The 16,629-nt window shown below is 39.9% G+C and overlaps 1 protein-coding gene across 8 annotated transcripts in view; it reads right to left on the reverse strand.

Annotated features, from left to right (window-relative positions):
* SLIT2 (slit guidance ligand 2) overlaps positions 1 to 16,629 on the reverse strand; it is a 423,995-nt gene that overhangs the window by 85,405 nt on the left and 321,961 nt on the right. For all 8 annotated transcript variants that reach the window (XM_084626161.1, XM_084626159.1, XM_084626160.1 and 5 more), the window contains 4 exons: positions 15,508 to 15,658; positions 7,766 to 7,840; positions 3,269 to 3,412; positions 1,388 to 1,531 (listed from right to left, as the gene is read on the reverse strand). In XM_084626161.1, coding sequence (XP_084482287.1) covers positions 1,388 to 1,531; positions 3,269 to 3,412; positions 7,766 to 7,840; positions 15,508 to 15,658 — 514 coding nt within the window. The remainder of the gene's footprint in view (positions 1 to 1,387; positions 1,532 to 3,268; positions 3,413 to 7,765; positions 7,841 to 15,507; positions 15,659 to 16,629) is intronic.

The following is a 16,629-nucleotide window of genomic DNA, read 5'->3' on the forward strand; positions in this document are numbered from 1 at the left end:
AATACAGCCATTTCTTTTCACAGAAAATTGGACTGTAGTTTAATGCTCCATCATACAGCAAGTCTGAATTAAGTTACAAGGTAGGATTTAGACTATATATTAACTGCAGTTTCAAAAAGTAGAACACCAGTGTCAAGAATGCCAATGGCCATGGGAGCCCTGTAATACTAGGGCTTTCACAATTGGTTCAACCAGTGGAAGTGGCAATCATGGCAAACTTCTTATTCTAAAAACCCTGGTGTAAACAAAGGAACATAGGACCTGGAAGGGACCTCCTGGGTCATTGAGTCAAGTCCCTGCTAACGCAGGCAATCCTGTCATATAATTTCATTCACAAATTTATCAAGTTCCATCTTAAAACTAGTCAGCTTACCCCCTCCACTACTTTTAGAAGACTGCTCCAGAACCTCACTCCTCTCATGGTTAGAAACCTCCTTATAATCCTCAGTCTATATTTGTTCATGCCCCTTTAGACACATTTTACCCTCATGTCTACCCCCCACACCTCCACCCCTCTAAATATTTATAGAGAGCCATCATATCCTCATTTAGCCTTTGTTTTGCAAGGCTAAACAAGCAAAGCTCTTTTAGTCTCCACTCACACAAGAGGTCCTGCATTCCCCTGATCATCCTAGTAGCCCTTCTCTGCATCTGTTCCTGTCTGAATTAATCTTTCTTGAATATGGGTGACCAGAACTGTACATAGTATTCAAGATGAGGTCTTACCAGTGCCTTGTGCAATGGTGTTAATACTTCCCTAACTATATGCATTTCCAGTAGAAGGATCACATCTGCTGCTGCTACTTTTTTAAACAGACACATTGCACTGGTGGCTTATATTCTTCCTGTGATTGACTAATACAGCCAGATCTTTCTCTTTCTCTTTGTTTCCAACTGATTAACAGTTTATAGCAGAAATTCTTATTAGTTCCTAAGTGCATGCCACTGCACTTCATACTATTAAATTTCAAGCTATTTCTATGACTCTAGTCCTCTAGGTTATCTAATTCTTCCTGTATGCTATTCTGATCCTCCTCTGTATTGACAATGCCTCTAAACTTTGTCATCAGAATTTCGTTATCACTCTTCTACTTTTTGTGCCAAGGCCATTAATGAAAAGTGTTAAGTAATATCAGTCCCAAGACATTAAAGAAATTAATTTCTGTCAAGTTACACTATCAGTAAGTGTTTAAGGACAATGCCTGTATTCACATTTGAATATGTGCTTCAAGATGGCCCAGGACACAGACTTTCTGAAACTGACTATTGTATTTTTCTTTAGTGTAATCTTAATGTACACTGCAAGATTATGCACAGAAAATACAAATGTTATAAACACGTGAGTGGCTTCAAGTCCTGGATAATCTAAAAATATAATGTAACTTACAATGTAGAGAGTGAATGGAGAGTATCAAAGGCACCTGGAGCAACTGTAGTAATTTGGTTGTCATATAAGGAGAGCAAACGGACAGAACTCAGTCCTGTGAAACTGTCATTGCCTATACAGCTTATACGATTGCTCCTTAGCATCCTGAGAAAGAAAGGATTAACATTTATTACTTTAGGGAAGGTCCAATAGAATGATTTTATCGAAACATCTTTCTATGTTTTATTACGCTTAACATTTACTGAATTTAATCATATACTACATCTAATGTATGAAGATTTTCTTGAGCATTAACCATTTTGGTATTCAATATAGTTAAATATTACAAAAAATGAAGTATAATTATATCATATATATATTTATATTGTATTGCAGAGCAACAGAAACTAAACTGAGACATATTTTTGAAGACACCATTTATTATAATGAAAACTCACTGTAATTTTAGTGTTTTAGCTATATGAATATTTCAGTAACTTTACAGCTCATGTGAAGATACCAGCTGAGAACTGTGACAGCTTTCTCTTTGCTATCAGACAACTGCTTCTACAAATTAAACATTTACATGGTTATTTGTTACAATTTTTACATATTCTGGTGGTATTTCAGTCCATATTTCCGTTCATTAACATATGTAAACTAAATTGCAGGAAGCACTCTTAACTTGCTCAACAAATCTCAATTAACAGAAACCACTGGGATTCTAACACAGTGGTCCCAAAACTGTGAGGTATGCCCCCCGGGGGGCATGGAGTAACATCCGGGGGGCACAGCAGAACCTGGGGAAGCCCCATGGGTGAGGGAAGAGAGGGAGTGCCACACAGCCCCACTCTGCCTACATTTCCTCCCTGGTCCTGCTCCAAGCCCTGGCTCCATAGCCGGTGGGCAGACAAATTCCATTACTGGGAAGGGGGATGCAAGAGGAAAAGTTTGGGCACCACTGTTCTAACAACAAGTAGAAAGTTTAGAATCTTAAAAACAAAAATAACCTTCCTAAAAATAGACTTCTCTAAGTAATATTACAGGATCAATGCAGTTTCAAGTTTTGTTGTTTTTGTGCTTGATTGTTAATAAACCCTAGAATAATTTTTCCTACCTAGATTCATAAGAACAGCAACTATCACTGTCAAGTTTGAAATAAAAATAAAGCTAAACTTAAATTTAAAATCTTCGGTACAACATATCCAAAAATATCTGCATCCTTCTTTACTGCAGAGCCCAGAAGACTGCAGCTGTTGGCTCCGCAGAGGGCTGATCTGCTGATTAGAAAGTTTAGAGTACAAGAGAAGCCCCATAACAAAAACAACAGTTCTGTGGCTGAGAGTTGAGGAGTTACCTAGGAAGCAGAGAGGACTAGATAAGAATGTAATAACTTCAAGCCAGAGCCCACTGAATCATCATCTTTGGCTAACTGGCATTAAATCGTTTGGGAAAGACCCTCATCCCTCATTTCCACATCCACTGAATCTATCTCCTTCTTCTGGAGTAATTCTCAATAACAATTACCATGGACAGAATAAAAAATCCTATTCTAAGGATGTGGCAGTGCAGAATGCATAATTTCCATGGCTACAGAGATGGTTATTTCCATCTGCCCACAGAATCAGGAGCAGCCTCAGCTGCTGCATAGTTCAGTAGGTATGTACAGTTTTTGCAGACAAGTAGCCACAGAAATGAATTTCAACTAGATCAGGCCCGAAGTTAATGAATTCACACTCTAAGTGGAAAAGCTTGGTGTAAAATGGAAGTAAGAGCTAGGATATGCTTCCATATTCCATATTTTTTACTTCAAAATGAAGGTTACGAAAAACATAGGAATTTGCGTCAAGTCTAAGATCTGGCACAGAACGGGAAGAAAGACAACCAATTAGTTAGACTTACAATGTTTTGAGACTTTCTAGTCCTTTAAACATCTTGTGTCTAATAGTCTCCAAACGGTTACTGGTGAGCAACAGTTCATTCACACCAGATGCTCCTTCAAATGCTCCTTCTTCAATATCTGTGATCTTGTTATTGCTCAGATTTCTATTTTACATTCATGAAAAAGAATTAAAGAAAAAAGTCTTTTTTTAGTGTCTTCGGCTAATTAACTGTTAAAGAAACACTGCAGACTACCATAGCCTTAGGCTACTTTAAGTAGTTACTATGTAAAACTGGAGAATAAATTCATTTCAGTAAAATATCCAATACAGAGATTTTAATCCTGCAAAACAAATTTCAGTACAAATTTAACAATAGACTGGGATTTTCAAAGGAAGTTGAGTTTTTATCTGCCAATGAAAGAATATCAGGGTTGCTACCAGTGCCTGCATAATACAAGAAAAAATTTTCATCCATTTCTAAAGATACTCAATTGAAATACAGTGTGTTAATGTTTTAATTCCTTCCAGTGTTTTGAATCCGAACAACAATGTAATGTTGGTGCCTGAGAAACAAAACTGAAAGGAACTAGTTTAGTTTCAGTTTCTAAGCTGAGAGAGGTACAAAAAGTAAATAAGTAGCACAAATGATGACAAGTAAATGAAGTATTCATGATCTATACTATTACTAAAAAAGGTGAGGAATTTTTAAACCAACAAGAGATATGGTTTATGTCTCTCCTCTTGTGGAGAGCAGTTCTAAAATATGGGAAGAAAATCTGCAAAAAATGTTACACCTTTTTTGCAGGTTTTTGTCAGTGTTGAAATTTGACTCAAAACAAGTAGCAGTGACTTTGTATTTGGAAAAAGTATCTAATTTCAGTATTTACACATTGCTTTAAAGATTTTAGTGATACATCTGCAATACTTTATTTTGCTCTCTTCAAATACCCATATTCATATTTACTTAAATTTTAATTTAAACAACACCAAATATGTATTTATACACAGTCTGATATTATAATACAGTAATGACTTTTTACAAAGCAATTACATGATCAAAACAACATATAAAATGAAATGATTCTAAAGTCTTATTTCTTTTACTTGCTGGTATCTATGATATTTGGAAGAAAAACAAACATAATTTGGTGTTTTTTGGAACATCGCTTTTATTTATTCACTTTAAAAAATATATTACTCATTACATCTAAAATACATACACACCAGAATGAATCTGTATCAATATCTGACAAATGTAAAACCTAAGGTTGTTGCTTCAGCTGAGTTTTGACTACTCAGTTATTGCATAATATTTGTTTCAAATATACCTTGCTCTTGATGAAGGATATGATTTGGTCTGTGGTTAAAGCACAGGTCTGGGAACCAAGATCTCTATATCCCTAATCCCAGATTCACAGATGACTTGATGCATGGTCCAGGACAATCTCCTTAGTTTCTTATTATCTGACTTTCTCCATGTGTAAAGTGGGAATATTACTATGCTATTTAGTGTTCACGGATTAGTTAATGTTTGTACAACTCATCAGTGAGGCCAAGTGATATAGTGTTATTACTATTGACAGAACATTAACTCGATTAAATATTTAGGCCCTAGTCCTCCAGTGTGCTGATCTATTACCTTTCCCCTGCATTCGCTGCTTGCAATAATAATGATATTATCGGAGTATATGACTGATCTTGATGTGTTACTCATTAGTTTGGAACAAGCAAGGGGACAAGTAGGTGAACAGAAGTAACTGGATTGCCAGGCTTGCTATATAAACAATTTGATACATAGAAATTGTTAGGAAATAATTGAAAAAGGATTGACATGACTGGTTAGTTTTAATGATTAGGCTTAATTATGGAAATGCAGAATGCCACAGATGGAACAGGCACAGGCATTGACCTTATGATAATTGGGGTATCAGAACAAATCTGGGTATGTATCCATGACATCTAGATCATAGAATATCAGGGTTGGAAGGGACCTCAGGAGATCATCTAGTCTAACCCCTTGCACAAAGCAGGACCAATCTCCAATCTTTGCCCCAGATCCCTAAATGGCCCCCTCAAAGATTGAACTCACAACCCTAGGTTTAGCAGGCCAATGCTCAAACCACCGAGCTATCCCTCTTTAGTATTAATCCGGGCTGAAATACTATATGCAAGTTAGATAATGTGGGGTAGAAGGTACCATGCCTAGTCTTCTTTCCTTGGGTACTCTCAGGCTCTGAACAGTTGTCAACTAGATCTGTGGCCTTCTGAGGTTCTCCACTTGCTAATTTTCATCTATTTTTATTAATCTTTTATAGTGTAAATATTAAATGTGTTTGGTTGGATAAGTTTATGCTGTGTAGCTGTGATGGTTGTACCAGGCCCTTTGAGGCCCCCTGCAGGAGAACTCGTGGTCCTACCACACCCTGCCCCAGGAAAGGAGAAGTGAAGGTGGGTCCTCTAGGCCTGCTCAGAGAGGCCCCAGGAGCCTGAGAGAGAACCAGAAGTAGAGTTGCAGAAAGCAAAATGCTGCCAGAAGGAGAGAGAGTACCTGAGAACTGTAATCCTAAAATAAAGGGTGAAAGGAAAGAGATTAGGTGGGAAGAAGCCCAGGGAAAACACTAGCAGCTAACAGATAAGGGAGTATTGCGTGACTGCTGTTCATAGGGTCCCTGGGTTGGGATCCAGAGTAGGGGTGGGCCCAGGTTCCCCCCATGGCCACTGGAGAGGTGGCCCAAGGCCCAAGAAGGGGAAAAGACTTGTTTAGAAGCCCAAGCAAAGGGCTGGAATTTAAATAATTCAGGGATGGGATTGAAGACCCTGGTTAGGGAAGACAGACCATCTTGTGAATTCTTGGTTACCCAACCAGAATAGGATTGAACTTGAGAGAGGACCTGGCTGGAGAGCTGGGGCAGGGAGTACTGGTGAAGACAAGAGTCTCAGGGGAGAAAGCCCTGGGGGCAGTACTTTATAACAGAGAAGGGAACAGGGAAAGACTTAAAAGTTAGCCCAGAGGGGACTGAGAATTGAGCCCAGAGACAAGACTGAAGACACTAACAAGGGCACAGCATAGTCCTTGTTGGACCTTTGTTACTCAGGAAGGAGTTCATTCATGCATATTGGCTGTGTGTGACTTGGCCAGAGAGTTGAGCCACTGACAACCGGCCTAGCGAGTTCAACAACCTATAGCAGGTGCCAGGAGCAGAAAAGATTGCAGCGCCACTCCCATCCAACAGGAGGCACTGCTGAGAGATGAGTACCCCATCACAGTAATATTAATAGGTATCATAATTATTTGGCTTCTTTGTAAAATTATAATTGAACCTATACCACTTTACTGCCAATCATTTCAATCCCAGAGAGAAGGGGGATTTCTTAGGCAATCTCAGGTGTAGCCCATTTTGGGAAAGAACCTGTGATTGATTATTAATAATAAAAATAATAAACAGTCCTAAATGACTCAACTGTGACCTAGAGTGACAAAGTAGGGGTGAGTGAGTAGTTGAAACGGACATGGCATTTGATCTTTGGTCTCTCTGAATCTGCTATATGAATACTGATAAGTACCACCAGTGATGGTGGTTTTCGTGGGGGGTTGGACACCCTCCCACTTGGAACTGGACTGTGCATATAGACTCATTTCACATATGGCTACTGAACAACCCTCGAACTGTGATAACTTTTGGCCATTACTAACCTAGGTTGGCTCCTTTTTTACCGTCACATGTAGCAGTCATTTTATTCTTCTCTTTATATAAGTCAACAGTGGATCATTTTTCATGAATTTGCTGGGATTGTATTGACATAAGTACCTTTCCTTGGTACTTATGTTTGCAGTTTGGAAGAAACATTAATAAAAAGACTGAACACTAAATATAGCTACAAAAAAGTGACATGTCCTCTTTACTCTCTGACAAGTATTTCTGTCCTTCACTAAGCTTAAACAAAAGACTTCTCATAGTGGGTTTTTTGTTTTGGTTTTTTGAAATGACTTATGAAACTGTCTAAACTTCTCTTGGAATATGAATTGCGGACATTAATTCACACGGATGAGCTATCAAGCCATTTTCCCAATAATTTAGTTTTGACATTTTCCCCTAATGATAGTTTGATAAAGCAAAAAGTCAAAAGCATGTCCTGAATGTGCTGAAAGAGGCAGAACAGCATGGTTAGGGAGTAATAGAGGAAGTTACAAAAGATTACTGGAACTGTTTTTGAACTGCTTAGGTTGCTAGATCCCTGATTTGTATGAATAACAGACCAGCTGGCTGAACACTAAACTAAAGGTGTCAAAGCTGTACAGCATGAGAAGTTGCAACTGACTGTGCCTTGCTCCACAGAAAAGAGCTGCCAACTTTGATCTAACTCAGTGATTAGGTCAAACCCATGCTACAGTACACCTTTTGATTTCTGAATGGAATATACTGCATCTCTCAGATGTGAACAAATACAATTTATAGAAAAGTACACCAGTGAACTACTATACCATTTGAACAGATGTCAGTGAAGATAAACTTACATTTTACGCAGCTGAGGAAGCTTCTTAAAGATCCCAGTCGCCTCTAACACTGTGAATTCATTGTTGTTCAGTCTCCTGGAGAAAACAGCAACAATACAGTCACAAAATTATTCCAGCACCAACATGGCTTGACAGACTATTTTCTAGATTACATGATTTTTTTCATAATATTTTAACTAAAATATCTGCAGTACTCAGGTAAGATTTCAATCTATGCTTCCATTTCTAATTCTGTAGTCACGGTGTACGCAAATCTGCCATCTCAATTAGAGTTAAGAATGCACAGGGCTCCAGGACCAAGAACAGAATGTAAATATTATAAATACAAAATCTGAGGGAAATATAAAATATGTTTTAATTTAGATCCTCTCTCTTTTTACTGATAAAGATGCATAATAAACTAACATAAAAGTCCATTGAGGGAATCTGATGTCTGCATACCTTCTACCCTAATCTGGCTTCTGGGATAGGGTAATACCACTATGTTACTATCCTCTTTCCTCTTGCTACTGGGAGGGAAAGCAATTGGCAGAACATGCAAAGAGCTAGTTGTTGGCAATATTCAATTAGGGAACAAACAGGAGCAGCCTCATGACCCCATCTGTCACATCTATAAACTTCGTTTTTGCAAGAGACTTTCAAGGTCCAGGACTAAAGGGCTGCTCATCTCTCTCCTTCACGAAGATGGGGGAGACTGCTCCACTGTTGAAGTTTTATTTCCCTCAGGGACAACACATCACAAATATTCCAGAGATGGTCCCATAGCAACTTGTAAATAAAAATCTTGAAGTATATACAAACAACTGAAAATTGTCCAGTGTTCATTACAGGATATTGGGTGAAGTCCGATAGACATCTGGAGAGTCTCACAGAAATATCATTTACAAGGATGAAATTATTCTTTTATGCTTCCAGTCTCTTGACTGGGAATAAAGGGCTCTACAACTTAGCGGTGTTTTTAAGCCCTAGGGTAGGCCCATGATTGCTAGCTGGTGTCAACATGTTCGGCCTTAGACCACTGACCTCAGGTCATTCCATTCCATCTACCGTCAGTGTCTAAGAAATCACCAAAAGCTACTCTTGTAGTGCTTCAGGAAGGTAGGTAATGAGCACCAGATGGTTGTTTGAAAAATCTTAAAACAGTGATTCTCTGGCCCAGAAACCAAAGCACCTTTAGCAGAGTGAGGCCTGAACCCTGAGAGGCTGTTAACTTGGGCCAACTTTTATATTTCAATATGGTATGCATTGATCCATGCATCTAATACACAAAGGGTCATTTTCCTTTCTTAGGCTTCTTTAAAAGGAAAAAAATCCAACCCCCTAGTCTCTTTAGTTTTAGGGTGCTAATGTTTTAATCTCCTTACCCCATTTAAGGATGGAGTCTAATTACCTTTTGTTTAAAGATCTGGGACTAGGACCTAACCAGAGATGAATGCCTGGATCACTATGGAACTCTAAATCTGACATGGGTCTAAACTGGGAAACACTTCTCAGGGTGATCTTGTTGGGAAAGAAGGTGAGAAAAGGAAAATGGCAAGAAAGCTGCTAGTTCACCCATCCTTCTAGTTGAGGTTATGGCTACCACTTTAAGTGATAAACTCAATGCTTGTCTTCTGGCTATCAATTTGAAGTGCACAGTCTTTTCAACAATTGATTGAAATCCTACATAAACTTGAATTGGGAAAGCGAACAATTGTTTTGGACAGATGTAGAATATTTTCCAACCAACCTGAAGTACATAGGACATGCATTTCAAGAGGTGCAAAGCGCCCACAAATTCAAATGAGGCAAATGAGATGGAAAATCTGGTGCATACTGACCAATGAGTGTGACTACACTGAGTAACCTTTAAAGTGATCTTTGATAGGATAGAACAGGGTTTTGGATTCTATCCTTTCTACATCAATAAACAAGTTTACCGAGGACATGTAGCACTTCCTGGAAGAGCTGCTTTCCTACATGTTAACAGACTATCTAACATTGCAACACAAGCCTTCTCTAATGCCAGCCATTCAAGTATCAGGAGAAGCCTGTGAGGAGAAATGGGGGGGATCAGGCCCAGGTCCAAGAAGAAAGGGAAGGGTCTCTCTAGGACACAATAAGCATTTTCTATAGCATCCTTTGTGATACAGATGAGACTCAGCTGCAGTAAACCCAAAGATAAACAGACACCCTGGGGATACACAGGCCATGTAGTTCTCCTTGGCTTTAAGCTTGTAGACATGTAGTGATGTCATGAGGTAAGCTCTACCACTGGAAGCCTGAATATTCCAGAATAACCAGAAAATAGTCACCACGGAAAGGGGAAGAGGAAGGGATTCATAGACATCAAGAGGGATTTTTCTGCCAGGCTCCTTTGAGCAAATCTGACATTGAAGTAGCTGTTAGCAGGAATTGCTGCTTCACATGGAAACCAGAACTCAGATTTCCAGTCTGCTTGTCAAATAACTGTAAACTAGACTTCTTCATGAAGAAGCAGGTTGAATCTTGATAAGATATTGGTGGCCTCCAAAATCAAAGGCCAGTGCTCTTAGTTGAAGCAATGTTAGAATCACCAACCTGGTGCCTAGCTCTGACATAGTGCTTTTCATCATTAGATCTCAAAGCACTTTACAAAAGATATAAATAGGAAGTTATTAGGTACCATGGCCAGATCTTGGTGTTAGGGAACGATTTTAAGATTTTTCTCTCTATTTTGGAGTTTCTTGGTAGTTGGTAGGTTATTCCTGTATGAAGGACAAGGAAGATGGGATGAAGTGCTGGATCTTTCTTGTTGCAAGCTGAGGCTCATGCAGCATCACTGCTTTTGGTGCTGCATGTGTGGCGATATAATGTACACTACTATAATAAAGTCAAGTCCTCAGTGGACCTGCAAGGAAGTAAGACACATGGCCTGAAGGGTTGGAACTTGTATGGTTGTGGATCACATGGAATTTATATGGTTGGAATTGAAGAACTACTCTAGTGAACAGCTTAGATTTTGAATTGTTAAATATTTGTTCAAGAGGTTTGTTTTCTGTGATCATCGTATTCCATACACATAGCTCTAAATCACAATGAGAGCTTCTTTCTCTATTGTTCCATTGGTGTCAGTGTTCTCCTGGCAATGGCAATTATGCTGGCAGTGTTTGTCATTGTGTGCTGGTGATGCCACCATCAAGTGTTTCTTTGCTTGAAAGTAGGATATTACACTGTCACTGGTCAAAGCAGATAAGGAAGCAACAAACTGAGGGCATCAGTATAGCTTCTCAAGTTTGGACTTCTCAGGTTTATGGCTTCTCTTTTAAGCTACTATGGCGGAGTGTGAAATGAAGTGTGCACAACAGCTGAGCATTTGCAGGAAGCTGTGTACTTCACTGACACTCTGTGGTGCTGCTAAACTTTTGATGGCGACTATCCAGTTTGTTTCTGGTGTTATGCCAGCTGCTGAAAAGTTATAGCAAAAAACAGTAAAGAGGATTTATAGAACTGATATTTTGTTCCATTTAGAGTGAGGTTCTTCTCCTGGAGTGTCTTGAATACTGATTTCAGTGATTTGTCAAGGGCCTCATGAGTTGTCCCACACGTCAGAAAGTAATCAGCAAAGTATCTTACTTCCGGGATGCCTTATAGAGCTTGTTGGATTGTGTTCCAGAGCACCTCAATAGCAGAACAGATACTGCGTGACCACCTCCTGTGCCCTTATTTTCTAAAGGACTTTGGGAACAAATAGCAGAAGAGGAAATGATGATTAGAGCAAGGCTTGGTTCACTTGACAGTGATTCATTACCCACAATTATGCCTCTATCCTGGCGCTATTATTCATGTGTGTTGCAAACAGGTCTGTGGCTGGTCCTGAACTAATCCGGAGAAATATTTTCTTGATGAAATCCTAAGTGCTGAGCCAGTTCAACCCTCCAAGTACATGAGTGGCCCAGATAACAAGTAGGAGAAATTCTGCAAAACAGAACATCTTTCTCATCTCCTTGGATAGGGACTTGCTGCTTGTTCCACACTGCTTGTTAATTAGCTATAACTGCAGATATTGTGTCTTAGCGTACATCCACACTGCAATAAAAGACCCACAGCATGGCTGCAGCTGACCCTGGTCAGCTGAATTGGCTCATGGGGCTAAAAATTGAAATGTAGATGCTTGGGTTGGAACCTCAACTCTGAAACCCTGCAAGGCGGGGTGGATCTCAGAGCCCAGGCTCCAGCCTAAGCCCAAACATCTACCCTGAAATTTTTACCACACACCCAAGCCCTGTGAACCCAAGTCAACAGACCTGGGCTCTGAGCTTCAGTGCCATGAGTGTGTGTGTGTGTTTTTTTTTTTATTGGAATGTAGCCATACTTTTTAAGGCTAGAGGCCTGGAGCCAGCCAACCCTGAACACCTGAGCATGAATCTCCTGATTCTCCTCTAAGAGCAGTAGGAAGTTGCAGAGTTTTTTCAGGGAGTTCTCAGGAAGAACAGAAGTGAGTACAGAGGCTGCTGGGAGTGAGGAGGCTCCAGCAGAGAAACCTGAAACCTGGGTAGGGAGACAACAGGCAGGGAAGGTCTGGGAAATTGCATGGACTTGAAAACTTTATTTTGAATGTTTGTTAATTTAATAAAGCAGGGACCCCTGACTGGGAGAAGGACTGGGGCCTGGAAGCCAGAGCCAGAAGGCTGAGCTCCAGCCAACAAGGTCTGGGAGTAGGCAGCAGGGAAGTTTGGAGCTGTGCCAGCTTAAGGCTGGCGGGAAGACTTTTGTGTTTGCTGTTTTTAACTTTAAGTTAATACACCAGACCCTATTAGAAGATTTGTAAAAGACTCTTTTTAAGTTTGAGTAACCAAGAGGGTAAACTGAGGTGAGGGACTGCTTATAGGGCTGCCACCTCTGAGGCCATGAGGGGTGACCGGGAGAAGGCCACTCATTGACAAACAGCATGGATCTAGATCCATCCTTGAGCTTGAGGAGAGTGATGTGGTATTTCTCATCAATTCTAGAATCCTTAAGATGAGAGAGATAAAAGTTGCTCCCCAATTCCTTTCTGCTGAAGAGCAGTGACGATTAGCACACAGTGAAGATTCTCCAATGCAATCTGCATTGATTTCTCCCACGACCTTAAGAAAACACTCAGTTCTGGATGTCACCCACTTTGCAGCTCCCCTCACAGAGCATTGATGGGTCCATGATACAACCTTTGTTGACAAATACAGGATTCCCAGTAAAACAAGGGAGGCTGAGATGCCTGGATCTTTTCTGCCGTGTCCACTTTCTTGCCCATTGTCAAAACTTGCTCCTCTATGGAGGGATGTAGTGTTCTGGAAATAGCTTCTATCAAACTAACTTGATATCTTTTTTTTGGGGGGGGGGAGGGGGCGAATTAGATTACAAGATTGCCTGCTGAAACAACCACCACTACCTGCCTCTTCAGCTACTGCCCTATTTCTCTTCTTTGTCAAACTCAGTGGTTGTAGACAACATGTTCACGAACTTGTATTCCTCTCCTCCAATTCCCTGTCTCCCATCAATCAGTTTCCACTCTCTCTACTTAAACTGACCTCACCAAAAAGTTTTTGAATGACTTCTTAGCCAAAGACCAGTGCCTCTGCTCTATCCTCATCCTCCTTGACTTCTCTGTACTTTGACACCACTGATCATTCTCTTCCTCTTGAAATCGAAGACTCCTGCTTCTCCTCCTATCTTTCTGATCCACCTGAATTGTATCATTTGGTGGGGTTTTGCCTTCTTTCTCCTTCAGTGAGCACCTCCCAAGGCTGAGTCCTTAGCCCTTGGCTCTTCTCTCTCTCTCCATCATATATCTAGGCACTGTTATACACAAGCATGGCTTTACATACTATATGTCAAGAACTTGCATATTTATTTCTCCACTAAAAACCAGTCTCCCTTGACCCAATCTTGCATCAAAGCTTATCTTTCAAACACCTCTTCATTGACATCTATCAAGCAGCGCAAATTTAACATGGCCAAAACTGAACTTTTGCTTTTCCCACAAAAGCCTCCTCCTCTCCTCAGTTTGTCTATCCTCATGAACATCACTTAGCCCTGCAATTTGGGCATCCTCTTCAATTTGGGCATCCTCTTCAATTCAGCCCTTTCTCTTAACTCACATATTCAGACTATATCCAAGTCTTCTTGTTTTAACATTTCAAGGATTTAGCCTTATTGGTCTGTACAGACTGCTAGGACCCTTGTTCGGGCCTTCATCACTTCATGCCTCAACTACCATAATCTCATCTTGACATCAGTTACATTGCACCTCCTCCAATCCATTCAAAATGCTGCTGCTAGCACCACCTTTCTGGCTTGTCACTCTGACTGTATTATATCTCCCCTCCTTGCGTCTCTACACTAGCTCTCACTCTTCCACTGCATTAAACACAAGCTCCTTGTCTCTGCCTTTAAGCCCCTTCACCATTTAGTCCACCCTATCTGCCAGGTCTACTAGCACATCAAGGCATCAACTCATAAGAACCGCCAGACTGGAGCAGACCAATTGTCCATGTAGCCCAATATCCTGTCCTCCATCATTTTGTATGTGTAGTTGCGATTATGATTTCCAATGTGCATTACTTTGAACTTAACAACATTGAACTTCATCTGCCATTTTGTTGGCCAGTCACCCAGTTTAGTGAGATCCCTTTGTAACTCTTTGAAATCAATTTTGGATTTAACTATTTGTGTAATCTTGGATCATCTGTAAACTTTGCCATCTCACTGTTTACCACATTTTTCAGATCATTTATGAACATGTTGAACAGCACTGGTCCCGGTAAAGGTCCTTGGGGGACCCCGCTATTTACCACTTTCCATTGTGAAAACTGACCATTCATTTCCTACCTTTTATTTCCTATCTTATAACTAGTTACTGATCCATGAGAGGACCTTCCCTCTCATCTTCTGACCAAGCTTACTTTGCTTAAGAGCCTTTTGGGTGTGACCTTGTCAAAAGCTTTCTTAAAGTCCAAGTACACTATATCTAAGGGATCACACTTGTACACATGCTTATTTTCACCCTCAAAGTATTCTAATAGATTAGTGAGTCATGATTTCCCTTTACAAAGGCTGTGTTGACTCATGTATGCATCTGATAATTCTGTTCTTTACTACAGTTTCAACTAATTTGCCTGATACTAACGTTAGGGATGTTACATTAGCTTTCTTTCAGTCATCTGGCATAGAGGCTGATTTAAGTGGTAGGTTACATACTAGTTGGTAATTCTGCAATTTCATATCAGAGTTCCTTCAGAACTCTTGGTGAATACCATCTGGTTCTCGTGACTTATTGCTGTTTATCAATTTGTTCTAAAACTTCCTCTATTGACACCTCAATCTTGGACTGTTGTCTTTGTTACACGTCTGTACATCACCGAGGATAATGTGATCCTGCTTCTTGATTGGGTCAGCGAGTTGCTACTTTAATATAAATAAAAAATAAAACCCTGCCCCCCCCCACACAATAAAAAAATAAAATAAACAGTGGATAATCATGGAGTAGAAACATGGCATGGTACAGCAGTTACCTTATTAATTTGTTAGTTTAGATATTCAGTTTTGCTTTTTGGGTTGAGTGTTAACAAAAATGTTTTAAATTTGGTTATAACATCATTCAGTATTCAAAACAATGGGGAGGGGGAAGGGAGTAGTTTGAGCTTTCTTTCCCCCTCTTTCTTGTAAGCTGTTTTGACTTTTAAAACCAAAATGTTAGCTGTACTCCCACTGACAAGCAGCATGTTATTGCGGGTTGAACTTACAACTCTGCTGTGTACTGGGGTACGTGGTCAGGAATTTTGTTGAGCTTCTGATTGGAGCAATCCACTGTGGTTCCTTCACAGCGGCATTTTTCGGGACAAGCCAGATCTGCAAAGCAGTCTCCACTTAGTTTTGATCGGTAATCTTCAGTGCCTGTGGAAGAGTCAAGCCAAAATATAGACACTAAGTCCATAGAGTATGAGATTCATTTCTCATGAGAAAATTTAAAATGATAGATCTGCAATGCAGACTAAAGGCGAATAACTTGAGAAATGTTTCATAAACTTTGTGCTACTAAACAGACATTAAGGCTTCAAGAGAAGGTTCAAATACAGGGGCTTGAGATATGCTGGAAAACTTGTGACCAAGTTCGTGGTGATGGGAGAACACTGAAAACTTATGCTTTTCACAGCTGTACTTTCTGCTGATTGTGCTGTCAGCCAATCTTGCCTGGTTTACATCTAATCACACAAATGCCACTGATTATTACAGAATTTATTTTTCTTTGTGTGTCAAGATTTAATAGATTCTTCTATGCCATTTCTTTTTTCTCTTGTTATTCTTTTTGTTGTTGACTGGACTTCATTAACCTTCTAAATTCATTTCTTTTACAGTTCCCAATCCTCCACATAATCTCAAATACAGAAGATTCAAAGCCCTATTTTATCCTTTAATTTTAAAAGTGTGTAATCCTGACTTAAGCCTCAGCAGCTTGCCATGCTGTAGAAAGCTGCGTGACGTTCCATGGTGCTTGACAGAACCATGTTTTACTCATACCTTGCAACCACATGGTTAGATCAAGCACAACAGAAAATCTCGCTAAATTATCATAACTGCATCCACTAGGCCAAGGACAAAAGCAAGGGAAAAAGAGGAAGGAATAGGGAAAAGCTACAGAATCTCTTGAAGTTTAATACTTGCTTACATGACATGGCATTCCTATTACAGAATGTCCACTGCCACTGTAACAGTATTAGTGTCACAGCTTAACTAAAAAGTAGAAGAAATAGACCACACTGCAAGTTTCTTCCACCATTTCCCACAATCAACAGAACAAAAATAACATCCTATCGATATCAGAAGAAAACATCAAGTAAGGAACTGAGGGTGGGTGACAGGGAAAA

Source organism: Lepidochelys olivacea (genome assembly GCF_965140295.1).
Source record: "Lepidochelys olivacea isolate rLepOli2 genome assembly, chromosome: 4".
In the NCBI taxonomy this organism is placed as follows: Eukaryota; Metazoa; Chordata; order Testudines; family Cheloniidae; genus Lepidochelys; species Lepidochelys olivacea.